The following is a 27,583-nucleotide window of genomic DNA, read 5'->3' as shown; positions in this document are numbered from 1 at the left end:
TGTCTGCAGCAGCATATCCCCCCTTCCATATTATTGAAGCCCGTGTCTGCAGCAGCATATCCCCCCTCCCATATTATTGATGCCCCATGTCTGCAGCAGCATATCCCCTCCTCCCATATTATTGAAGCTCTGTGACTGCAGCAGCATATCCCCCCTCCCATATTATTGAGGCCCCGTGTCTGCAGCAGCATATCCCCCCTCCCATATTATTGAGGCCCTGTGTCTGCAGCAGCATATCCCCCCTTCCATATTATTGAGGCCCTGTGTCTGCAGCAGCATATCCCCCCTTCCATATTATTGAGGCCCTGTGTCTGCAGCCGCATATCCCCCCTCCCTTATTATTGAGGCCCTGTGTCTGCAGCAGCATATCCCCTCCTCCCATATTATTGAGGCCCTGTGTCTGCAGCAGCATATCCCCCCCCTCCCATATTATTGAGGCCCTGTGTCTGCAGCAGCATATCCCCCCCCCTCCCATATTATTGAGGCCCTGTGTCTGCAGCAGCATATCCCCCCCCTTCCATATTATTGAGGCCCTGTGTCTGCAGCAGCATATCCCCCTTCCATATTATTGAGGCCCTGTGTCTGCAGCCGCATATCCCCCCTTCCATATTATTGAGGCCCTGTGTCTGCAGCAGCATATCCCCTCCTCCCATATTATTGAGGTCCTGTGTCTGCAGCCGCATATCCCCCCTTCTATATTATTGAGGCCCTGTGTCTGCAGCAGCATATCCCCCCCTCCCATATTATTGAAGCCCCGTGTCTGCAGCAGCATATCCCCCCCTCCCATATTATTGAAGCCCCGTGTCTGCAGCAGCATATCCCCCTTCCCATATTGAGGCCCTGTGTCTGCAGCAGCATATCCCCCCCTTCCATATTATTGAAGCCCTGTGTCTGCAGCAGCATATCCCCCCCCTCCCCATATTATTGAGGTCCTGTGTCTGCAGCAGCATATCCCCCCTTCCATATTATTGAAGCCCTGTGTCTGCAGCAGCATATCCCCCTTCCCATATTGAGGCCCTGTGTCTGCAGCAGCATATCCCCCCCCTCCCCATATTATTGAGGCCCTGTGTCTGCAGCAGCATATCCCCCCCCTCCCCATATTATTGAGGCCCTGTGTCTGCAGCAGCATATCCCCCCCTCCCATATTATTGAGGCCCTGTGTCTGCAGCAGCATATCCCCCCTCCCATATTATTGAGGCCCTGTGTCTGCAGCCGCATATCCCCCCTCCCATATTATTGAGGCCCTGTCTCTGCAGCAGCATATCCCCCCCTCCCATATTATTGAGGCCCTGTGTCTGCAGCAGCATATCCCCCCTTCCATATTATTGAAGCCCTGTGTCTGCAGCAGCATATCCCCCCTCCCATATTATTGAGGCCCTGTGTCTGCAGCAGCATATCCCCCCTTCCATATTATTGAGGCCCTGTGTCTGCAGCCGCATATCCCCCCCCCCTCCCATATTATTGAGGTCCTGTGTCTGCAGCAGCATATCCCCCCTTCCATATTATTGAGGTCCTGTGTCTGCAGCAGCATATCCCCCCCCCCTCCCATATTATTGAGGTCCTGTGTCTGCAGCCGCATATCCCCCCTTCCATATTATTGAGGCCCTGTCTCTGCAGCAGCATATCCCCCCCCCCTCCCATATTATTGAGGTCCTGTGTCTGCAGCAGCATATCCCCCCCTCCCATATTATTGAGGCCCTGTGTCTGCAGCCGCATATCCCCCTTCCCATATTGAGGCCCCGTGTCTTTAGCAGCATATCCCCCCCCCCCTTCCATATTATTGAAGCCCTGTGTCTGCAGCAGCATATCCCCCCCCCCTTCCATATTATTGAGGCCCCGTGTCTGCAGCAGCATATCCCCCCTTCCATATTATTGAGGCCCTGTGTCTGCAGCCGCATATCCCCCCTCCCATATTATTGAGGCCCTGTCTCTGCAGCAGCATATCCCCCCTCCCATATTATTGAGGCCCTGTGTCTGCAGCAGCATATCCCCCCTCCCATATTATTGATGCCCCGTGTCTGCAGCAGCATATCCCCCCTCCCATATTATTGAAGCCCAGTGTCTGCAGCAGCATATCCCCTTTCCATATTATTGAGGCCCTGTGTCTGCAGCAGCATATCCCCTCCTCCCATATTATTCAGGTCCTGTGTCTGCAGCAGCATATCCCCTCCTCCCATATTATTGAGGTCCTGTGTCTGCAGCAGCATATCCCCTCCTTCCATATTATTGAGGCCCTGTGTCTGCAGCAGCATATCCCCTCCTCCCATGCTATTGAGGCCCTGTGTCTGCAGCAGCATATCCCCCCTTCCATATTATTGAGGTCCTGTGTCTGCAGCAGCATATCCCCTCCTCCCATGCTATTGAGGCCCTGTCTCTGGAGCAGCATACCCCCCCCCCCCTCCCATATTATTGAGGTCCTGTGTCTGCAGCGGTGGAGCCGTGTCCTCGTGCACTTCCCACGTTTCTTCCTCTCAAAAGTAAATAGAGGAAACGCGGGAGGAATCCCGGAGGCTGGAGCGCGGCCAGGAGGCTGATGTCAGTACTACACCACGCGGGGAGGAGCTCAGTCACACTGCTGCATCCTTATTAGGAGGTGGCGAGCTCTGCTCAATCTGTACTGACCTCCGTGCAACTGTGACAAACCCTCAGCTGTGTTTCCATTCACTGACACAAAGCAGAAATCATAAAAATGTGAAGTTCTGATCTGACCCATTGTGTTTTTTTGGTGTAGCCGGAACGGATAGACCCCAGTGCGTCCCGGCAGGGATATGACGTGCGCTCCGATGTGTGGAGTCTGGGCATCACATTGGTGAGTAGTTTTTCAGTTCTCATCGCTTTTAACCCCTTCCTTCCATTATTCAAGGGGCTGCCCTATGATGACCCCGATCTCCCCCCCCCCCGAATACTGTACATGGGGGAGGGATAACTATGGATTTTATTGGGCTGATACAAACTTGCAGAGAAAGTGGATGAGGCCAGAGGATTTACCTTTCTAGTAATTTCCTACAAGCCCCATAACACCTTGTGTAACGCTTCCTGCCACTACAGCAGCATCGTTCACCTACAGCATCATAATAGTCTTACTTACAGACCCCCAGCCCAAAGATCAACAGCCCCTCTCCAGGCTTCTCTTACTGCTGATAAAAGAGGTGGAGCTTGATGGCAGTTTCCTACAGTCCCCATAATGACTTGTGTGTAACACTTCCTACCACTACTTCCACCTGCTGCATTATAATAGTCCTACATACAGAGACCAGCAGCCCCTTCCCCAGCTCCAGGCTTCTCACTGCTGATATGAAGGAGGAGGAGATGATGGCCGTTTCCTACAAGCCCAATAATGCCTTGTGTGTAACACTTCCTGCTACTTCTTCCTGCTGATGTGCGCAGTCTCCTTCCACCTACAACCGCATATTAGTCCTACTTATAGACATCGTGCACCAGGTTACCCTTACTGCTGGTATAAAAGAGGGGGAACTTGATGACCGTTTTTTACAAGCCACATAATGCCTTGTACTTACCTCTTCCTGTCACTGCAGCATATCCTTCACCTACAGCGTCCTCCTAGTCTACATAGAGAGACCAGCAGTTAGCAGCTCCCTCACAATTTCCAGGCTCTTCTCACTGCTGATATAGAGGAGGAGGGCTTGATGCTAGTTTCCTACAATCCCCATAATGCCTTGTGTGTAACACTTCCTGCCTTCTGCTGTGTGCAGGCTCCTCCAGCATCACAATAGACCTACACACAGAGACCCCAGCAGTCCCCTCCACAGCCCCAGGCTGCTGTTACTGCTGATATAAAGGAGGAGTCAGGGCTTGAAGGCAGTTTCCTACAAGCCCCATAATGCCTTGTGTGTAACACTTCCTGCAACTACTTTTGTCCATCTTTCTCTTGGCACCTACAGTAACCGGACAGTCTAATATAGACCAGCAACCCCCCCCCGCCCCCAGCTCCTGGCTGCCCCATTAGAGGCTCTATGAGGCCAGTTGCTGCCCCTTCTGGTTGTAGCTCACGTTGCGATTTCTTACGATCTCCTCTTCCGTCTCTGCAGTATGAACTGGCGACCGGCCGCTTCCCGTACCCCAAGTGGAACAGCGTATTCGACCAACTGACGCAGGTGGTGAAGGGGGACCCCCCGCAGCTCTGCAACTCCGACGAGAGGGAGTTCTCCCCCAGTTTTATCAACTTTGTCAACCTGTGGTAAGTCCGGAGCGGACTCCATCCAACATCTCCTTTAATAGTCGCCGCTCCAAGGATTCCGGGTGTATTCTCTGTCTATCCCCCATGTCAGGTGCGTGAACAGACAGCTTGGCTCCGCCCACCTGCCTGTAGAGACTAATTAGCATATTCTGGTTGCAGTGGTGACCGTTTACCTTTGATGTTGATACTTTCCAGTCTTCTAGTGCAAGGACATCATGGCCGCTGTCTCGCAGGGCGATATATTCCGTGTGACCTCGCTGCCACCTGCTGGCCACCTAGTGTATTACACCACTAGTAATATTATGTGCAGCTGCTGCCACCTGCTGGCCACCTAGTGTATTACACCACTAGTAATATTATGTGCAGCTGCTGCCACCTGCTGGCCACCTAGTGTATTACACCACTAGTAATATTATGTGCAGCTGCTGCCACCTGCTGGCCGCCTAGTGTATTACACCACTAGTAATATTATGTGCAGCTGCTGCCACCTGCTGGCCGCCTAGTGTATTACACCACTAGTAATATTATGTGCAGCTGCTGCCACCTGCTGGTCACCTAGTGTATTACACCACTAGTAATATTATGTGCAGCTGCTGCCACCTGCTGGCCACCTAGTGTATTACACCACTAGTAATATTATGTGCAGCTGCTGCCACCTGCTGGTCACCTAGCGTATTACACCACTAGTAATATTATGTGCAGCTGCTGCCACCTGCTGGCCGCCTAGTGTATTACACCACTAGTAATATTATGTGCAGCTGCTGCCACCTGCTGGTCACCTAGTGTATTACACCACTAGTAATATTATGTGCAGCTGCTGCCACCTGCTGGCCGCCTAGTGTATTACACCACTAGTAATATTATGTGCAGCTGCTGCCACCTGCTGGCCGCCTAGTGTATTACACCACTAGTAATATTATGTGCAGCTGCTGCCACCTGCTGGCCGCCTAGTGTATTACACCACTAGTAATATTATGTGCAGCTGCTGCCACCTGCTGGCCGCCTAGTGTATTACACCACTAGTAATATTATGTGCAGCTGCTGCCACCTGCTGGCCGCCTAGTGTATTACACCACTAGTAATATTATGTGCAGCTGCTGCCACCTGCTGGCCACCTAGTGTATTACACCACTAGTAATGTTATGTGCAGCTGCTGCCACCTGCTGGCCGCCTAGTGTATTACACCACTAGTAATATTATGTGCAGCTGCTGCCACCTGCTGGCCGCCTAGTGTATTACACCACTAGTAATATTATGTGCAGCTGCTGCCACCTGCTGGTCACCTAGTGTATTACACCACTAGTAATATTATGTGCAGCTGCTGCCACCTGCTGGCCACCTAGTGTATTACACCACTAGTAATATTATGTGCAGCTGCTGCCACCTGCTGGCCACCTAGTGTATTACACCACTAGTAATATTATGTGCAGCTGCTGCCACCTGCTGGCTGCCTAGTGTATTACACCACTAGTAATATTATGTGCAGCTGCTGCCACCTGCTGGCCACCTAGTGTATTACACCACTAGTAATATTATGTGCAGCTGCTGCCACCTGCTGGCCACCTAGTGTATTACACCACTAGTAATATTATGTGCAGCTGCTGCCACCTGCTGGCCACCTAGTGTATTACACCACTAGTAATATTATGTGCAGCTGCTGCCACCTGCTGGCCACCTAGCGTATTACACCACTAGTAATATTATGTGCAGCTGCTGCCACCTGCTGGTCACCTAGTGTATTACACCACTAGTAATATTATGTACGGCTGCTGCAACCTGCTGGTCACCTAGTGTATTACACCACTAGTAATATTATGTGCAGCTGCTGCCACCTGTTGGCCACCTAGTGTATTACACCACTAGTAATATTATGTGCAGCTGCTGCCACCTAGCGTATTACACCACTAGTAATATTATGTGCAGCTGCTGCCACCTGCTGGCCACCTAGTGTGTTACACCACTAGTAATATTATGTGCAGCTGCTGCCACCTAGTGTATTACACCACTAGTAATATTATATGCAGCTGCTGCCACCTGCTGGTCACCTAGCGTATTACACCACTAGTAATATTATGTGCAGCTGCTGGCCACCTAGTGTATTACACCACTAGTAATATTATGTGCAGCTGCTGCCACCTAGCGTATTACACCACTAGTAATATTATGTGCAGCTGCTGCCACCTGCTGGCCACCTAGCGTATTACACCACTAGTAATATTATGTGCAGCTGCTGCCACCTGCTGGCCACCTAGTGTATTACACCACTAGTAATATTATGTGCAGCTGCTGCCACCTGCTGGCCACCTAGTGTATTACACCACTAGTAATATTATGTGCAGCTGCTGCCACCTGCTGGCCACCTAGTGTATTACACCACTAGTAATATTATGTACCGCTGCTGCCACCTGCTGGTCACCTAGTGTATTACACCACTAGTAATATTATGTGCAGCTGCTGCCACCTGCTGGCCACCTAGCGTATTACACCACTAGTAATATTATGTGCAGCTGCTGCCACCTGCTGGCCACCTAGTGTATTACACCACTAGTAATATTATGTGCAGCTGCTGCCACCTGCTGGCCACCTAGTGTATTACACCACTAGTAATATTATGTGCAGCTGCTGCCACCTGCTGGCCACCTAGTGTATTACACCACTAGTAATATTATGTGCAGCTGCTGCCACCTGCTGGCCACCTAATGTATTACACCACTAGTAATATTATGTGCCGCTGCTGCCACCTGCTGGTCACCTAGTGTATTGCACCACTAGTAATATTATGTGCAGCTGCTGCCACCTACTGGTCACCTAGCGTATTACACCACTAGTAATATTATGTGCAGCTGCTGCCACCTGCTGGCCACCTAATGTATTACACCACTAGTAATATTATGTGCAGCTGCTGCCACCTGCTGGCCACCTAGTGTGTTACACCACTAGTAATATTATGTGCAGCTGCTGCCACCTGCTGGCCACCTAGTGTGTTACACCACTAGTAATATTATGTGCAGCTGCTGCCACCTGCTGGCCACCTAGTGTATTACACCACTAGTAATATTATGTGCAGCTGCTGCCACCTGCTGGCCACCTAGTGTATTACACCACTAGTAATATTATGTGCAGCTGCTGCCACCTGCTGGCCACCTAGTGTATTACACCACTAGTAATATTATGTGCAGCTGCGGCCACCTGCTGGCCACCTAGTGTATTACACCACTAGTAATATTATGTGCAGCTGCTGCCACCTGCTGGCCACCTAGTGTATTACACCACTAGTAATATTATGTGCAGCTGCTGCCACCTGCTGGTCACCTAATGTATTACACCACTAGTAATATTATGTGCAGCTGCTGCCACCTAGTGTATTACACCACTAGTAATATTATGTGCAGCTGCTGCCACCTGCTGGCCACCTAGTGTATTACACCACTAGTAATATTATGTGCAGCTGCTGGCCACCTAGTGTATTACACCACTAGTAATATTATGTGCAGCTGCTGGCCACCTAGTGTATTACACCACTAGTAATATTATGTGCAGCTGCTGGCCACCTAGTGTATTACACCACTAGTAATATTATGTGCAGCTGCTGCCGCCTGCTGGCCACCTAGTGTATTACACCACTAGTAATATTATGTGCAGCTGCTGCCACCTGCTGGCCACCTAGTGTATTACACCACTAGTAATATTATGTGCAGCTGCTGCCACCTGCTGGCCACCTAGTGTATTACACCACTAGTAATATTATGTGCAGCTGCTGCCACCTGCTGGCCACCTAGTGTATTACACCACTAGTAATATTATGTGCCGCTGCTGCCACCTGCTGGCCACCTAGTGTATTACACCACTAGTAATATTATGTGCAGCTGCTGCCACCTGCTGGCCACCTAGCGTATTACACCACTAGTAATATTATGTGCAGCTGCTGCCACCTGCTGGCCGCCTAGTGTATTACACCACTAGTAATATTATGTGCAGCTGCTGCCACCTGCTGGTCACCTAGTGTATTACACCACTAGTAATATTATGTACGGCTGCTGCAACCTGCTGGTCACCTAATGTATTACACCACTAGTAATATTATGTGCAGCTGCTGCCACCTAGTGTATTACACCACTAGTAATATTATGTGCAGCTGCTGCCACCTGCTGGCCACCTAGTGTATTACACCACTAGTAATATTATGTGCAGCTGCTGGCCACCTAGTGTATTACACCACTAGTAATATTATGTGCAGCTGCTGCCACCTAGTGTATTACACCACTAGTAATATTATGTACAGCTGCTGCCACCTGCTGGCCACCTAATGTATTACACCACTAGTAATATTATGTGCAGCTGCTGCCACCTGCTGGCCACCTAGTGTGTTACACCACTAGTAATATTATGTGCAGCTGCTGCCACCTGCTGGCCACCTAGTGTGTTACACCACTAGTAATATTATGTGCAGCTGCTGCCACCTGCTGGTCACCTAGTGTATTGCACCACTAGTAATATTATGTGCAGCTGCTGCCACCTGCTGGCCACCTAGTGTATTACACCACTAGTAATATTATGTGCAGCTGCTGCCACCTGCTGGTCACCTAGTGTATTACACCACTAGTAATATTATGTGCAGCTGCTGCCACCTGCTGGTCACCTAATGTATTGCACCACTAGTATTGCGCCACCTGCTGGTCAGAGGCAGCATGTGATCGTTTTTTTTACTTTAATTATGGTTAATCCTTTCACACACCAGCACCTAACACTTTTTTTTTGTAGCCTTACAAAGGACGAGTCCAAAAGGCCAAAGTACAGAGAGCTTCTGGTGAGTAGCTTTTATTAAAGGGATTGTCGGGGGTTTTATGGCTTAGACAAAATGCAGTTGCTTCACTTTCTACTGAGCACAGCCCGCATGTTGGATAGTGGACGGACTTGGTATTGCAACTCAGGACTACAGCCAGGTCATGTGAACAGTGGTTGTTATTGGAAAAGCTTAATAAAGGAACCTGTGATCAGGAACTGCCTGCAGCCAGTGTTATGTATTGTCCCTGGAGAGATGTGTAATCAGTCCTCACACTGCTGTGCTCTGTGCTCTCTGCAGCCAGTGTTATGTATTGTCCCTGGAGAGATGTGTAATCAGACCTCACACTGCTGTGCTCTGTGCTCCCTGCAGCCAGTGTTATGTATTGTCCCTGGAGAGATGTGTAATCAGACCTCACACTGCTGTGCTCTGTGCTCTCTGCAGCCAGTGTTATGTACTGTCCCTGGAGAGATGTGTAATCAGACCTCACACTGCTGTACTCTCTGCAGCCAGTGTTATGTATTGTCCCTGGAGAGATGTGTGATCAGACCTCACACTGCTGTACTCTGTGCTCTCTGCAGCCAGTGTTATGTATTGTCCCTGGAGAGATGTGTAATCAGACCTCACACTGCTGTGCTCTGTGCTCTCTGCAGCCAGTGTTATGTATTGTCCCTGGAGAGATGTGTAATCAGTCCTCACACTGCTGTGCTCTGTGCTCTCTGCAGCCAGTGTTATGTATTGTCCCTGGAGAGATGTGTAATCAGACCTCACACTGCTGTGCTCTGTGCTCCCTGCAGCCAGTGTTATGTATTGTCCCTGGAGAGATGTGTAATCAGACCTCACACTGCTGTGCTCTGTGCTCTCTGCAGCCAGTGTTATGTACTGTCCCTGGAGAGATGTGTAATCAGACCTCACACTGCTGTACTCTCTGCAGCCAGTGTTATGTATTGTCCCTGGAGAGATGTGTGATCAGACCTCACACTGCTGTACTCTGTGCTCTCTGCAGCCAGTGTTATGTATTGTCCCTGGAGAGATGTGTAATCAGTCCTCACACTGCTGTGCTTTGTGCTCTCTGCTGCCAGTGTTATGTATTGTCCCTGGAGAGATGTGTAATCAGACCTCACACTGCTGTGCTCTGTGCTCTCTGCAGCCAGTGTTATGTATTGTCCCTGGAGAGGTGTGTAATCAGACCTCACACTGTTTGCTCTCTGCAGCCAGTGTTATGTATTGTCCCAGGAGTGATGTGTAATCAGACCTCACACTGCTGTGCTCTGTGCTCTCTGCAGCCAGTGTTATGTATTGTCCCTGGAGAGATGTGTAATCAGACCTCACACTGCTGTGCTCTGTGCAGCCAGTGTTATGTATTGTCCCAGGAGTGATGTGTAATCAGACCTCACACTGCTGTGCTCTGTGCTCTCTGCAGCCAGTGTTATGTATTGTCCCTGGAGAGATGTGTAATCAGACCTCACACTGCTGTGCTCTGTGCAGCCAGTGTTATGTATTGTCCCTGGAGAGATGTGTAATCAGACCTCACACTGCTGTGCTCTCTGCAGCCAGTGTTATGTATTGTCCCTGGAGAGATGTGTAATCAGACCTCACACTGCTGTGCTCTCTGCAGCCAGTGTTATGTACTGTCCCTGGAGAGATGTGTAATCAGACCTCACACTGCTGTGCTCTGTGCTCTCTGCAGCCAGTGTTATGTATTGTCCCTGGAGAGATGTGTAATCAGACCTCACACTGCTGTGCTCTCTGCAGCCAGTGTTATGTATTGTCCCAGGAGTGATGTGTAATCAGACCTCACACTGCTGTGCTCTGTGCTCTCTGCAGCCAGTGTTATGTATTGTCCCAGGAGTGATGTGTAATCAGACCTCACACTGCTGTGCTCTGTGCTCTCTGCAGCCAGTGTTATGTATTGTCCCTGGAGAGATGTGTTATCAGACCTCACTGCTGTGCTCTGTGCCCTCTGCAGCCAGTGTTATGTATTGTCCCTGGAGAGATGTGTAATCAGACCTCACACTGCTGTGCTCTGTGCTCCCTGCAGCCAGTGTTATGTACTGTCCCTGGAGAGATGTGTAATCAGACCTCACACTGCTGTGCTCTGTGCTCTCTGCAGCCAGTGTTATGTATTGTCCCTGGAGAGATGTGTAATCAGACCTCACACTGCTGTGCTCTCTGCAGCCAGTGTTATGTATTGTCCCTGGAAAGATGTGTAATCAGACCTCACACTGCTGTGCTCTGTGCTCTCTGCAGCCAGTGTTATGTATTGTCCCTGGAGAGATGTGTAATCAGACCTCACACTGCTTTGCTCTGTGCTCTGTGCAGCCAGTGTTATGTATTGTCCCAGGAGTGATGTGTAATTAGACCTCACACTGCTGTGCTCTGTGCTCTCTGCAGCCAGTGTTATGTATTGTCCCTGGAGAGATGTGTAATCAGACCTCACACTGCTGTGCTCTGTGCTCTCTGCAGCCAGTGTTATGTATTGTCCCTGGAGAGATGTGTAATCAGACCTCACACTGCTGTGCTCTGTGCTCTCTGCAGCCAGTGTTATGTATTGTTACTGCAGAGATATGTAATCAGACCTCACACTGCTGTGCTCTGTGCTCTCTGCAGCCAGTGTTATGTATTGTCCCTGGAGAGATGTGTAATCAGACCTCACACTGCTGTGCTCTGTGCTCTCTGCAGCCAGTATTATGTATTGTCCCTGGAGAGATGTGTAATCAGACCTCACACTGCTGTGCTCTGTGCTCTCTGCAGCCAGTGTTATGTATTGTCCCTGGAGAGATGTGTAATCAGACCTCACACTGCTGTGCTCTGTGCTCTCTGCAGCCAGTGTTATGTATTGTCCCTGGAGAGATGTGTAATCAGACCTCACACTGCTTTGCTCTCTGCAGCCAGTGTTATGTATTGTCCCAGGAGTGATGTGTAATCAGACCTCACACTGCTGTGCTCTGTGCTCTCTGCAGCCAGTGTTATGTATTGTCCCTGGAGAGATGTGTAATCAGACCTCACACTGCTGTGCTCTGTGCTCTCTGCAGCCAGTGTTATGTATTGTCCCTGGAGAGATGTGTAATCAGACCTCACTGCTGTGCTCTGTGCCCTCTGCAGCCAGTGTTATGTATTGTCCCTGGAGAGATGTGTAATCAGACCTCACACTGCTGTGCTCTGTGCTCTCTGCAGCCAGTGTTATGTATTGTCCCTAGAGAGATGTGTAATCAGACCTCACACTGCTGTGCTCTGTGCTCCCTGCAGCCAGTGTTATGTACTGTCCCTGGAGAGATGTGTAATCAGACCTCACACTGCTGTGCTCTGTGCTCTCTGCAGCCAGTGTTATGTATTGTCCCTGGAGAGATGTGTAATCAGACCTCACACTGCTGTGCTCTGTGCTCTCTGCAGCCAGTGTTATGTATTGTCCCTGGAGAGATGTGTAATCAGACCTCACTGCTGTGCTCTGTGCCCTCTGCAGCCAGTGTTATGTACTGTCCCTGGAGAGATGTGTAATCAGACCTCACACTGCTGTGCTCTGTGCTCTCTGCAGCCAGTGTTATGTATTGTCCCTAGAGAGATGTGTAATCAGACCTCACACTGCTGTGCTCTGTGCTCCCTGCAGCCAGTGTTATGTACTGTCCCTGGAGAGATGTGTAATCAGACCTCACACTGCTGTGCTCTGTGCTCTCTGCAGCCAGTGTTATGTATTGTCCCTGGAGAGATGTGTAATCAGACCTCACACTGCTGTGCTCTGTACTCTCTGCAGCCAGTGTTATGTATTGTCCCTGGAGAGATGTGTAATCAGACCTCACACTGCTGTGCTCTGTGCTCTCTGCAGCCAGTGTTATGTATTGTCCTCGGAGAGATGTGTAATCAGACCTCACACTGCTGTGCTCTGTGCTCTCTGCAGCCAGTATTATGTATTGTCCCTGGAGAGATGTGTAATCAGACCTCACACTGCTGTGCTCTGTGCTCTCTGCAGCCAGTGTTATGTATTGTCCCTGGAGAGATGTGTAATCAGACCTCACACTGCTGTGCTCTGTGCTCTCTGCAGCCAGTGTTATGTATTGTCCCTGGGGAGTGATGTGTAATCAGACCTCACACTGCTGTGCTCTGTGCTCTCTGCAGCCAGTGTTATGTATTATACCTGGAGAGATGTGTTATCAGACCTCACTGCTGTGCTCTGTGCCCTCTGCAGCCAGTGTTATGTATTGTCCCTGGAGAGATGTGTAATCAGACCTCACACTGCTGTGCTCTGTGCTCTCTGCAGCCAGTGTTATGTATTGTCCCTGGAGAGATGTGTAATCAGACCTCACACTGCTGTGCTCTGTGCTCTCTGCAGCCAGTGTTATGTACTGTCCCTGGAGAGATGTGTAATCAGACCTCACACTGCTGTGCTCTGTGCTCTCTGCAGACAGTGTTATATAATGTCCTGGAGAGATGTGTAATCAGACCTCACACTGCTGTGCTCTGTGCTCTCTGCAGCCAGTGTTATGTATTGTCCCTGGAGAGATGTGTAATCAGACCTCACACTGCTGTGCTCTGTGCTCTCTGCAGCCAGTGTTATGTATTGTCCCTGGAGAGATGTGTAATCAGACCTCACACTGCTGTGCTCTATGCAGCCAGTGTTATGTATTGTCCCTGGAGAGATGTGTAATCAGACCTCACACTGCTGTGCTCTGTGCTCTCTGCAGCCAGTGTTATGTATTGTCCCTGGAGAGATGTGTAATCAGACCTCACACTGCTGTGCTCTGTGCAGCCAGTGTTATGTATTGTCCCAGGAGTGATGTGTAATCAGACCTCACACTGCTGTGCTCTGTGCTCTCTGCAGCCAGTGTTATGTATTGTCCCTGGAGAGATGTGTAATCAGACCTCACACTGCTGTGCTCTGTGCTCTCTGCAGCCAGTGTTATGTATTGTTACTGCAGAGATATGTAATCAGACCTCACACTGCTGTGCTCTGTGCTCTCTGCAGCCAGTGTTATGTATTGTCCCTGGAGAGATGTGTAATCAGACCTCACACTGCTGTGCTCTGTGCTCTCTGCAGCCAGTATTATGTATTGTCCCTGGAGAGATGTGTAATCAGACCTCACACTGCTGTGCTCTGTGCTCTCTGCAGCCAGTGTTATGTATTGTCCCTGGAGAGATGTGTAATCAGACCTCACACTGCTGTGCTCTGTGCTCTCTGCAGCCAGTGTTATGTATTGTCCCTGGAGAGATGTGTAATCAGACCTCACACTGCTTTGCTCTCTGCAGCCAGTGTTATGTATTGTCCCAGGAGTGATGTGTAATCAGACCTCACACTGCTGTGCTCTGTGCTCTCTGCAGCCAGTGTTATGTATTGTCCCTGGAGAGATGTGTAATCAGACCTCACACTGCTGTGCTCTGTGCTCTCTGCAGCCAGTGTTATGTATTGTCCCTGGAGAGATGTGTAATCAGACCTCACACTGCTGTGCTCTGTGCTCTCTGCAGCCAGTGTTATGTACTGTCCCTGGAGAGATGTGTAATCAGACCTCACACTGCTGTGCTCTGTGCTCTCTGCAGCCAGTGTTATGTATTGTCCCTGGAGAGATGTGTAATCAGACCTCACACTGCTGTGCTCTGTGCTCTCTGCAGCCAGTGTTATGTATTGTCCCTGGAGAGATGTGTAATCAGACCTCACACTGCTGTGCTCTCTGCAGCCAGTGTTATGTACTGTCCCTGGAGAGATGTGTAATCAGACCTCACACTGCTGTGCTCTGTGCTCTCTGCAGCCAGTGCTATGTATTGTCCCTGGAGAGATGTGTAATCAGACCTCACACTGCTGTGCTCTGTGCTCTCTGCAGCCAGTGTTATGTATTGTCCCTGGAGAGATGTGTAATCAGACCTCACACTGCTGTGCTCTGTGCTCTCTGCAGCCAGTGTTATGTATTGTCCCTGGGGAGTGATGTGTAATCAGACCTCACACTGCTGTGCTCTGTGCTCTCTGCAGCCAGTGTTATGTATTATACCTGGAGAGATGTGTTATCAGACCTCACTGCTGTGCTCTGTGCCCTCTGCAGCCAGTGTTATGTATTGTCCCTGGAGAGATGTGTAATCAGACCTCACACTGCTGTGCTCTGTGCTCTCTGCAGCCAGTGTTATGTATTGTCTCTGGAGAGATGTGTAATCAGACCTCACACTGCTGTGCTCTGTGCTCTCTGCAGCCAGTGTTATGTATTGTCCCTGGAGAGATGTGTAATCAGACCTCACACTGCTGTGCTCTGTGCTCTCTGCAGCCAGTGTTATGTATTGTCTCTGGAGAGATGTGTAATCAGACCTCACACTGCTGTGCTCTGTGCTCTCTGCAGCCAGTGTTATGTATTGTCCCTGGAGAGATGTGTAATCAGACCTCACACTGCTGTGCTCTGTGCTCTCTGCAGCCAGTGTTATGTATTGTCTCTGGAGAGATGTGTAATCAGACCTCACACTGCTGTGCTCTGTGCTCTCTGCAGCCAGTGTTATGTATTGTCCCTGGAGAGATGTGTAATCAGACCTCACACTGCTGTGCTCTGTGCTCTCTGCAGCCAGTGTTATGTACTGTCCCTGGAGAGATGTGTAATCAGACCTCACACTGCTGTGCTCTGTGCTCTCTGCAGACAGTGTTATATAATGTCCTGGAGAGATGTGTAATCAGACCTCACACTGCTGTGCTCTGTGCTCTCTGCAGCCAGTGTTATGTATTGTCCCAGGAGTGATGTGTAATCAGACCTCACACTGCTGTGCTCTGTGCTCTCTGCAGCCAGTGTTATGTATTGTCCCTGGAGAGATGTGTAATCAGACCTCACACTGCTGTGCTCTGTGCAGCCAGTGTTATGTACTGTCCCTGGAGAGATGTGTAATCAGACGTCACACTGCTGTGCTCTGTGCTCTCTGCAGCCAGTGTTATGTATTGTCCCTGGAGAGATGTGTAATCATACCTCACACTGCTGTGCTCTGTGCAGCCAGTGTTATGTACTGTCCCTGGAGAGATGTGTAATCAGACCTCACACTGCTGTGCTCTGTGCTCTCTGCAGCCAGTGCTATGTATTGTCCCTGGAGAGATGTGTAATCAGACCTCACACTGCTGTGCTCTGTGCTCTCTGCAGCCAGTGTTATGTATTGTCCCTGGAGAGATGTGTAATCAGACCTCACACTGCTGTGCTCTGTGCTCTCTGCAGCCAGTGTTATGTATTGTCCCTGGGGAGTGATGTGTAATCAGACCTCACACTGCTGTGCTCTGTGCTCTCTGCAGCCAGTGTTATGTATTATACCTGGAGAGATGTGTTATCAGACCTCACTGCTGTGCTCTGTGCCCTCTGCAGCCAGTGTTATGTATTGTCCCTGGAGAGATGTGTAATCAGACCTCACACTGCTGTGCTCTGTGCTCTCTGCAGCCAGTGTTATGTATTGTCCCTGGAGAGATGTGTAATCAGACCTCACACTGCTGTGCTCTGTGCTCTCTGCAGCCAGTGTTATGTACTGTCCCTGGAGAGATGTGTAATCAGACCTCACACTGCTGTGCTCTGTGCTCTCTGCAGACAGTGTTATATAATGTCCTGGAGAGATGTGTAATCAGACCTCACACTGCTGTGCTCTGTGCTCTCTGCAGCCAGTGTTATGTATTGTCCCTGGAGAGATGTGTAATCAGACCTCACACTGCTGTGCTCTCTGCAGCCAGTGTTATGTATTGTCCCAGGAGTGATGTGTAATCAGACCTCACACTGCTGTGCTCTGTGCTCTCTGCAGCCAGTGTTATGTATTGTCCCTGGAGAGATGTGTAATCAGACCTCACACTGCTGTGCTCTGTGCAGCCAGTGTTATGTACTGTCCCTGGAGAGATGTGTAATCAGACCTCACACTGCTGTGCTCTGTGCTCTCTGCAGCCAGTGCTATGTATTGTCCCTGGAGAGATGTGTAATCAGACCTCACACTGCTGTGCTCTGTGCTCTCTGCAGCCAGTGTTATGTATTGTCCTCGGAGAGATGTGTAATCAGACCTCACACTGCTGTGCTCTGTGCTCTCTGCAGCCAGTGTTATGTATTGTCCCTGGAGAGATGTGTAATCAGACCTCACACTGCTGTGCTCTGTGCTCTCTGCAGCCAGTGTTATGTATTGTCCCTGGAGAGATGTGTAATCAGACCTCACACTGCTGTGCTCTGTGCTCTCTGCAGCCAGTGTTATGTATTGTCCCTGGAGAGATGTGTAATCAGACCTCACACTGCTGTGCTCTGTGCTCTCTGCTCTCTGCAGCCAGTGTTATGTATTGTCCCTGGAGAGATGTGTAATCAGACCTCACACTGCTGTGCTCTGTGCTCTCTGCAGCCAGTGTTATGTATTGTCCCTGGAGAGATGTGTAATCAGACCTCACACTGTTTGCTCTCTGCAGCCAGTGTTATGTATTGTCCCAGGAGTGATGTGTAATCAGACCTCACACTGCTGTGCTCTGTGCTCTCTGCAGCCAGTGTTATGTATTGTCCCTGGAGAGATGTGTAATCAGACCTCACACTGCTGTGCTCTGTGCAGCCAGTGTTATGTATTGTCCCAGGAGTGATGTGTAATCAGACCTCACACTGCTGTGCTCTGTGCTCTCTGCAGCCAGTGTTATGTATTGTCCCTGGAGAGATGTGTAATCAGACCTCACACTGCTGTGCTCTGTGCAGCCAGTGTTATGTACTGTCCCTGGAGAGATGTGTAATCAGACCTCACACTGCTGTGCTCTGTGCTCTCTGCAGCCAGTGTTATGTATTGTCCCTGGAGAGATGTGTAATCAGACCTCACACTGCTGTGCTCTCTGCAGCCAGTGTTATGTATTGTCCCTGGAGAGATGTGTAATCAGACCTCACACTGCTGTGCTCTCTGCAGCCAGTGTTATGTACTGTCCCTGGAGAGATGTGTAATCAGACCTCACACTGCTGTGCTCTGTGCTCTCTGCAGCCAGTGTTATGTATTGTCCCTGGAGAGATGTGTAATCAGACCTCACACTGCTGTGCTCTCTGCAGCCAGTGTTATGTATTGTCCCAGGAGTGATGTGTAATCAGACCTCACACTGCTGTGCTCTGTGCTCTCTGCAGCCAGTGTTATGTATTGTCCCTGGAGAGATGTGTAATCAGACCTCACACTGCTGTGCTCTCTGCAGCCAGTGTTATGTATTGTCCCAGGAGTGATGTGTAATCAGACCTCACACTGCTGTGCTCTGTGCTCTCTGCAGCCAGTGTTATGTATTGTCCCTGGAGAGATGTGTTATCAGACCTCACTGCTGTGCTCTGTGCCCTCTGCAGCCAGTGTTATGTATTGTCCCTGGAGAGATGTGTAATCAGACCTCACACTGCTGTGCTCTGTGCTCTCTGCAGCCTGTGTTATGTACTGTCCCTGGAGAGATGTGTAATCAGACCTCACACTGCTGTGCTCTGTGCTCTCTGCAGCCAGTATTATGTATTGTCCCTGGAGAGATGTATAATCAGACCTCACACTGCTGTGCTCTGTGCTCTCTGCAGCCAGTGTTATGTATTGTCCCTGGAGAGATGTGTAATCAGACCTCACACTGCTGTGCTCTGTGCTCCCTGCAGCCAGTGTTATGTATTGTCCCTGGAGAGATGTGTAATCAGACCTCACACTGCTGTGATCTGTGCTCTCTGCAGCCAGTGTTATGTATTGTCCTCGGAGAGATGTGTAATCAGACCTCACACTGCTGTGCTCTGTGCTCTCTGCAGCCAGTATTATGTATTGTCCCTGGAGAGATGTGTAATCAGACCTCACACTGCTGTGCTCTGTGCTCTCTGCAGCCAGTGTTATGTATTTTCCCTGTAGAGATGTGTAATCAGACCTCACACTGCTGTGCTTTGTGCTCTCTGCAGCCAGTGTTATGTATTGTCCTCGGAGAGATGTGTAATCAGACCTCACACTGCTGTGCTCTGTGCTCTCTGCAGCCAGTATTATGTATTGTCCCTGGAGAGATGTGTAATCAGACCTCACACTGCTGTGCTCTGTGCTCTCTGCAGCCAGTGTTATGTATTGTCCCTGGAGAGATGTGTAATCATACCTCACACTGCTGTGCTCTGTGCAGCCAGTGTTATGTACTGTCCCTGGAGAGATGTGTAATCAGACCTCACACTGCTGTGCTCTGTGCTCTCTGCAGCCAGTGTTATGTATTGTCCCTGGAGAGATGTGTAATCAGACCTCACACTGCTGTGCTCTCTGCAGCCAGTGTTATGTATTGTCCCTGGAGAGATGTGTAATCAGACCTCACACTGCTGTGCTCTGTGCAGCCAGTGTTATGTATTGTCCCAGGAGTGATGTGTAATCAGACCTCACACTGCTGTGCTCTGTGCTCTCTGCAGCCAGTGTTATGTATTGTCCCTGGAGAGATGTGTAATCATACCTCACACTGCTGTGCTCTGTGCAGCCAGTGTTATGTACTGTTCCTGGAGAGATGTGTAATCAGACCTCACACTGCTGTGCTCTGTGCTCTCTGCAGCCAGTGTTATGTATTGTCCCTGGAGAGATGTGTAATCAGACCTCACACTGCTGTGCTCTGTGCTCTCTGCAGCCAGTGTTATGTATTGTCCCTGGAGAGATGTGTAATCATACCTCACACTGCTGTGCTCTGTGCAGCCAGTGTTATGTACTGTTCCTGGAGAGATGTGTAATCAGACCTCACACTGCTGTGCTCTGTGCTCTCTGCAGCCAGTGTTATGTATTGTCCCTGGAGAGATGTGTAATCAGACCTCACACTGCTGTGCTCTGTGCACTCTGCAGCCAGTGTTATGTATTGTCCTCGGAGAGATGTGTAATCAGACCTCACACTGCTGTGCTCTGTGCTCTCTGCAGCCAGTGTTATGTACTGTCCCTGGAGAGATGTGTAATCAGACCTCACACTGCTGTGCTCTGTGCTCTCTGCAGCCAGTATTATGTATTGTCCCTGGAGAGATGTGTAATCAGACCTCACACTGCTGTGCTCTGTGCTCCCTGCAGCCAGTGTTATGTACTGTCCCTGGAGAGATGTGTAATCAGACCTCACACTGCTGTGCTCTGTGCTCTCTGCAGCCAGTGTTATGTATTGTCCCTGGAGAGATGTGTAATCAGACCTCACACTGCTGTGCTCTCTGCAGCCAGTGTTATGTATTGTCCCTGGAAAGATGTGTAATCAGACCTCACACTGCTGTGCTCTGTGCTCTCTGCAGCCAGTGTTATGTATTGTCCCTGGAGAGATGTGTAATCAGACCTCACACTGCTTTGCTCTGTGCTCTGTGCAGCCAGTGTTATGTATTGTCCCAGGAGTGATGTGTAATTAGACCTCACACTGCTGTGCTCTGTGCTCTCTGCAGCCAGTGTTATGTATTGTCCCTGGAGAGATGTGTAATCAGACCTCACACTGCTGTGCTCTGTGCTCTCTGCAGCCAGTGTTATGTATTGTCCCTGGAGAGATGTGTAATCAGACCTCACACTGCTGTGCTCTGTGCTCTCTGCAGCCAGTGTTATGTATTGTCCCTGGAGAGATGTGTAATCAGACCTCACACTGCTGTGCTCTGTGCTCTCTGCAGCCAGTGTTATGTATTGTCCCTGGGGAGTGATGTGTAATCAGACCTCACACTGCTGTGCTCTGTGCTCTCTGCAGCCAGTGTTATGTATTATACCTGGAGAGATGTGTTATCAGACCTCACTGCTGTGCTCTGTGCCCTCTGCAGCCAGTGTTATGTACTGTCCCTGGAGAGATGTATAATCAGACCTCACACTGCTGTGCTCTGTGCTCTCTGCAGCCAGTGTTATGTATTGTCCCTGGAGAGATGTGTAATCAGACCTCACACTGCTGTGCTCTGTGCTCTCTGCAGCCAGTGTTATGTATTGTCCCTGGAGAGATGTGTAATCAGACCTCACACTGCTGTGCTCTGTGCTCTCTGCAGCCAGTGTTATGTATTGTCCCTGGAGAGATGTGTAATCAGACCTCACACTGCTGTGCTCTGTGCTCTCTGCAGCCAGTGTTATGTATTGTCCCTGGAGAGATGTGTAATCAGACCTCACCCTGCTGTGCTCTGTGCTCTCTGCAGCCAGTGTTATGTATTGTCCCTGGAGAGATGTGTAATCAGACCTCACCCTGCTGTGCTCTGTGCTCTCTGCAGCCAGTGTTATGTACTGTCCCTGGAGAGATGTGTAATCAGACCTCACACTGCTGTGCTCTGTTCTCTCTGCAGCCAGTGTTATGTATTGTCCCTGGAGAGATGTGTAATCAGACCTCACACTGCTGTGCTCTGTGCTCTCTGCACCCAGTGTTATGTATTGTCCCTGGAGAGATGTGTAATCAGACCTCACACTGCTGTGCTCTGTGCTCTCTGCAGCCAGTGTTATGTATTATCCCTGGAGAGATGTGTAATCAGACCTCACACTGCTGTGCTCTGTGCTCTCTGCAGCCAGTGTTATGTATTGTCCCTGGAGAGATGTGTAATCAGACCTCACACTGCTGTGCTCTGTGCTCTCTGCAGCCAGTGTTATGTATTATCCCTGGAGAGATGTGTAATCAGACCTCACACTGCTGTGCTCTGTGCTCCCTGCAGCCAGTGTTATGTACTGTCCCTGGAGAGATGTGTAATTAGACCTCACACTGCTGTGCTCTGTGCAGCCAGTGTTATGTACTGTCCCTGGAGAGATGTGTAATCAGACCTCACACTGCTGTGCTCTGTGCTCTCTGCAGCCAGTGTTATGTATTATCCCTGGAGAGATGTGTAATCAGACCTCACACTGCTGTGCTCTGTGCTCTCTGCAGCCAGTGTTATGTATTGTCCCTGGAGAGATGTGTAATCAGACCTCACACTGCTGTGCTCTGTGCTCTCTGCAGCCAGTGTTATGTATTGTCCTCGGAGAGATGTGTAATCAGACCTCACACTGCTGTGCTCTGTGCTCTCTGCAGCCAGTATTATGTATTGTCCCTGGAGAGATGTGTAATCAGACCTCACACTGCTGTGCTCTGTGCTCTCTGCAGCCAGTGTTATGTATTATCCCTGGAGAGATGTGTAATCAGACCTCACACTGCTGTGCTCTGTGCTCCCTGCAGCCAGTGTTATGTACTGTCCCTGGAGAGATGTGTAATTAGACCTCACACTGCTGTGCTCTGTGCTCTCTGCAGCCAGTGTTATGTATTGTCCATGGAGAGATGTGTAATCAGACCTCACACTGCTGTGCTCTGTCCTCTCTGCAGCCAGTGTTATGTATTATCCCTGGAGAGATGTGTAATCAGACCTCACACTGCTGTGCTTTGTGCTCCCTGCAGCCAGTGTTATGTACTGTCCCTGGAGAGATGTGTAATTAGACCTCACACTGCTGTGCTCTGTGCAGCCAGTGTTATGTACTGTCCCTGGAGAGATGTGTAATCAGACCTCACACTGCTGTGCTCTGTGCTCTCTGCAGCCAGTGTTATGTATTGTCCCTGGAGAGATGTGTAATCAGACCTCACACTGCTGTGCTCTGTGCTCTCTGCAGCCAGTGTTATGTATTGTCCTCGGAGAGATGTGTAATCAGACCTCACACTGCTGTGCTCTGTGCTCTCTGCAGCCAGTATTATGTATTGTCCCTGGAGAGATGTGTAATCAGACCTCACACTGCTGTGCTCTGTGCTCTCTGCAGCCAGTGTTATGTATTATCCCTGGAGAGATGTGTAATCAGACCTCACACTGCTGTGCTCTGTGCTCCCTGCAGCCAGTGTTATGTACTGTCCCTGGAGAGATGTGTAATCAGACCTCACACTGCTGTGCTCTGTCCTCTCTGCAGCCAGTGTTATGTATTGTCCCTGGAGAGATGTGTAATCAGACCTCACGCTGCTGTGCTTTGTGCTCTCTGCAGCCAGTGTTATGTATTGTCCCTGGAGAGATGTGTAATCAGACCTCACACTGCTGTGCTCTGTGCTCTCTGCAGCCAGTGTTATGAATGGTCCCTGGAGAGATGTGTAATCAGACCTCACACTGCTGTGCTCTGTGCTCTCTGCAGCCAGTGTTATGTATTGTCCCTGGAGAGATGTGTAATCAGACCTCACACTGCTGTGCTCTGTGCTCCCAGCAGCCAGTGTTATGTATTGTCCCTGGAGAGATGTGTAATCAGACCTCACACTGCTGTGCTCTGTCCTCTCTGCAGCCAGTGTTATGTATTGTCCCTGGAGAGATGTGTAATCAGACCTCACGCTGCTGTGCTTTGTGCTCTCTGCAGCCAGTGTTATGTATTGTCCCTGGAGAGATGTGTAATCAGACCTCACACTGCTGTGCTCTGTGCTCTCTGCAGCCAGTGTTATGAATGGTCCCTGGAGAGATGTGTAATCAGACCTCACACTGCTGTGCTCTGTGCTCTCTGCAGCCAGTGTTATGTATTGTCCCTGGAGAGATGTGTAATCAGACCTCACACTGCTGTGCTCTGTGCTCCCAGCAGCCAGTGTTATGTATTGTCCCTGGAGAGATGTGTAATCAGACCTCACACTGCTGTGCTCTCTGCAGCCAGTGTTATGTATTGTCTTTGGAGAGATGTGTAATCAGACCTCACACTGCTGTGCTCTGTGCTCCCTGCAGCCAGTGTTATGTATAGTCCCTAGAGAGATGTGTAATCAGACCTCACACTGCTGTGCTCTGTGCTCTCTGCAGCCAGTGTTATGTATTGTCCCTGGAGAGATGTGTAATCAGACCTCACACTGCTGTGCTCTGTGCAGCCAGTGTTATGTACTGTCCCTGGAGAGATGTGTAATCAGACCTCACACTGCTGTGCTCTGTGCTCTCTGCAGCCAGTGTTATGTATTGTCCCTGGAGAGATGTGTAATCAGACATCACACTGCTGTGCTCTGTGCTCTCTGCAGCCAGTGTTATGTATTGTACCTGGAGAGATGTGTAATCAGACCTCACATTGCTGTGCTCTGTGCTCCCTGCAGCCAGTGTTATGTATTGTCCCTGGAGAGATGTGTAATCAGACCTCACACTGCTGTGCTCTGTGTTCTCTGCAGCCAGTGTTATGTACTGTGCCTGGAGAGATGTGTAATCAGACCTCACACTGCTGTGATCTGTGCTCTCTGCAGCCAGTGTTATGTATTGTCCCTGGAGAGATGTGTAATCATACCTCACACTGCTGTGCTCTGTGCTCTCTGCAGCCAGTGTTATGTATTGTCTTTGGAGAGATGTGTAATCAGACCTCACACTGCTGTGCTCTGTGCTCTCTGCAGCCAGTGTTATGTATTGTCCCTGGAGAGATGTGTAATCAGACCTCACACTGCTGTGCTCTGTGCTCTCTGCAGCCAGTGTTATGTACTGTCCCTGGAGAGATGTGTAATCAGACCTCACACTGCTGTGCTCTGTGCTCTCTGCAGCCAGTGTTATGTATTGTCCCTGGAGAGATGTGTAATCAGACCTCACACTGCTGTGCTCTGTGCTCTCTGCAGCCAGTGTTATGTATTGTACCTGGAGAGATGTGTAATCAGACCTCACATTGCTGTGCTCTGTGCTCCCTGCAGCCAGTGTTATGTATTGTCCCTGGAGAGATGTGTAATCAGACCTCACACTGCTGTGCTCTGTGTTCTCTGCAGCCAGTGTTATGTACTGTGCCTGGAGAGATGTGTAATCATACCTCACACTGCTGTGCTCTGTGCTCTCTGCAGCCAGTGTTATGTATTGTCTTTGGAGAGATGTGTAATCAGACCTCACACTGCTGTGCTCTGTGCTCTCTGCAGCCAGTGTTATGTATTGTCCCGGGAGAGATGTGTAATCAGACCTCACACTGCTGTGCTCTGTGCACTCTGCAGCCAGTGTTATGTATTGTCCCTGGAGAGATGTGTAATCAGACCTCACACTGCTGTGATCTGTGCTCTCTGCAGCCAGTGTTATGTATTGTCCCTGGAGAGATGTGTAATCATACCTCACACTGCTGTGCTCTGTGCTCTCTGCAGCCAGTGTTATGTATTGTCCCTGGAGAGATGTGTAATCAGACCTCACACTGCTGTGCTCTGTGCTCTCTGCAGCCAGTGTTATGTATTGTCCCTGGAGAGATGTGTAATCAGACCTCACACTGCTGTGCTCTGTGCAATGACCTGGAAGGATATTATTATACTTTTCTCTCTCCATACAGAAACACTCTTTTATCATGATGTACGAGGAGCGATACGTGGACGTGGCCACGTACGTCATCAAAATCCTGGATCAGATGCCGGCCACGCCCAGCTCCCCCATGTACGTCGATTGACCTCGCTGCCACCCAAAACTCTAGCAAACGGCAACTAAAGAGAAAGCGCTGGGAGCCCCCCGCAGGCAGAGCCGCCCCCGCACCACCTCCCGTGGCACCACGTGCAATAAGATCCGTCTTTGTTTCCTCTTTCCATCGTGTCCGTGCGCTGCAGTCCCATGTAAATCGCATCCCGTTACTCTGCTGGTCACACATCATCATCATCATCCAGGGACTGGACCGTGCCCCCCCCCCCCCCCCCCCCCAGCTCAGTGGAGCCGCTGCTGCCCTAAAGGAGGCGTCGCCAGAGAGAGAGGGAAGACCTGGTGTCATCATCCAACCTGACCCCGCCCCTCACCCTCCCAGGGGCGGGGCAAGGCAAAGAATATGAATTATATATAAATATATATTTTTTATTATTTTTAAATAAAAAAACAAAAAAAAAATTTTTTTTTTTCTTCACAAAGTGCAATAGGTTAACCGATTCTCCGCCAGGTGGTCCGGTGACGCGCCCGGTCTGGACACACTTCTTTTTTTTTTTTTTCCTTCCCATATTTTTTAATTTTTTTTTTGTGGCAGAGAATGGAGTCCTGTTCTGCTAAAATATTGTTATGTTATTGCGAGTGTTGGTTGAATATTTTTTTTTCCCCTCTTTTTTTTTTTTTTTTTTTTTTAAAGAATCATAAATCGTTAAAAAAAATATATAAATCTCTACCAAAAAAAAAAACAAAAACACACAAAAAAGTAATAAAGTTGCATTGAAGAAAATCTAACATTAAATATTAAGAGATGGAGCATCGGCTGGTGGCCTCTTCCTTGTTCTCCTGTTTTTTATAGATTTTTATTGTTGTCTTTTTAGTTTCTCTCCTTCTGTGTCTCGGCGTCACTTATAATGATTATTACGCCCCGGAATCCTTGGTTCTGTAGCACCTGGAACTGCGCTTCTGGTGACAAAGTAACGGCTGTATAATAGTATCGCCCTGTAGAGGTGGAGGTCCCGGCAGCTGAAGGCCTCGGCAGGGATGACCATCTCTGGCTCTTCACCGTAGAACCTGCCAGTCTGTGTCTTACAGTTGGGATTTTCATCTGTAAAATGGCACCAGATTCACAATTCAAGGTTCATTAGAGGCTCCAGAGGGAACCTCGCCCCAGAACTGTGAAGCTCCCTCTCTAGATGCACCTAGAACCTTTATGCTCCTGCTTCTGGACTGGCCCGGAACGGGGAGCGGCGCTCCCTCTGGACTCGAGGGAACATCATGGGCTCTAGAGGCTTGAGAGGGAACGTCCCTGATGGCTGTAGATGAGTCTAGAGGACGGAGAAGGAAAGTTGCTCACGGTTCTAGGCGAGTCTAGAGGACGGAGAAGGAAAGTTGCTCACGGTTCTAGGCGAGTCTAGAGGACGGAGAAGGAAAGTTGCTCACGGTTCTAGGCGAGTCTAGGGGACGGAGAAGGAAAGTTGCTCACGGTTCTAGGTGAGTCTAGGGGACGGAGAAGGAAAGTTGCTCACGGTTCTAGGTGAGTAGAGGACGGAGAAGGAAAGTTGCTCACGGTTCTAGGTGAGTAGAGGACGGAGAAGGGAAGTTGCTCACGGTTCTAGGTGAGTCTAGGGGACGGAGAAGGAAAGTTGCTCACGGTTCTAGGTGAGTAGAGGACGGAGAAGGGAAGTTGCTCACGGTTCTAGGCGAGTCTAGAGGACGGAGAAGGAAAGTTGCTCACGGTTCTAGGCGAGTCTAGAGGACGGAGAAGGAAAGTTGCTCACGGTTCTAGGCGAGTCTAGGGGACGGAGAAGGAAAGTTGCTCACGGTTCTAGGTGAGTCTAGGGGACGGAGAAGGAAAGTTGCTCACGGTTCTAGGTGAGTAGAGGACGGAGAAGGAAAGTTGCTCACGGTTCTAGGTGAGTAGAGGACGGAGAAGGGAAGTTGCTCACGGTTCTAGGTGAGTCTAGGGGACGGAGAAGGAAAGTTGCTCACGGTTCTAGGTGAGTAGAGGACGGAGAAGGGAAGTTGCTCACGGTTCTAGGCGAGTCTAGGGGACGGAGAAGGAAAGTTGCTCACGGTTCTAGGTGAGTCTAGGGGACGGAGAAGGAAAGTTGCTCACGGTTCTAGGTGAGTAGAGGACGGAGAAGGGAAGTTGCTCACGGTTCTAGGTGAGTCCAGAGGACGGAGAAGGAAAGTTGCTCACGGTTCTAGGGGATGGAGAAGGGAAGTTGATCACGGTTCTAGGTGAGTCTAGGGGATGGAGAAGGGAAGTTGATCACGGTTCTAGGTGAGTCCAGAGGACGGAGAAGGAAAGTTGCTCACGGTTCTAGGTGAGGACGGAGAAGGAAAGTTGCTCACGGTTCTAGGTGAGGACGGAGAAGGGAAGTTGATCACGGTTCTAGCTGAGTCTAGAGGACGGAGAAGGAAAGTTGCTCACGGTTCTAGCTGAGTCTAGAGGACGGA

General features: G+C 49.8%; 1 protein-coding gene across 2 annotated transcripts in view; it reads left to right on the top strand.

Moving 5' to 3' along the window:
- MAP2K4 (mitogen-activated protein kinase kinase 4) overlaps positions 1–25,819 on the top strand; it is a 60,975-nt gene extending 35,156 nt beyond the window's left edge. For both annotated transcript variants that reach the window (XM_072112733.1, XM_072112732.1), the window contains 4 exons: positions 2,732–2,809; positions 4,050–4,198; positions 8,960–9,005; positions 25,050–25,819. In XM_072112733.1, the coding sequence (XP_071968834.1) occupies positions 2,732–2,809; positions 4,050–4,198; positions 8,960–9,005; positions 25,050–25,163 (387 nt within the window). In that variant the 3' untranslated portion in view covers positions 25,164–25,819. The remainder of the gene's footprint in view (positions 1–2,731; positions 2,810–4,049; positions 4,199–8,959; positions 9,006–25,049) is intronic.
- Positions 25,820–27,583: the final 1,764 nt, after the last annotated feature.

Source organism: Engystomops pustulosus, chromosome 6 (assembly GCF_040894005.1).
Source record: "Engystomops pustulosus chromosome 6, aEngPut4.maternal, whole genome shotgun sequence".
NCBI classification, from domain to species: Eukaryota; Metazoa; Chordata; class Amphibia; order Anura; family Leptodactylidae; genus Engystomops; species Engystomops pustulosus.
The sequence above is the reverse complement of the archived record's forward strand: the minus strand, read 5'-3'. Positions and strand labels throughout refer to the sequence as shown.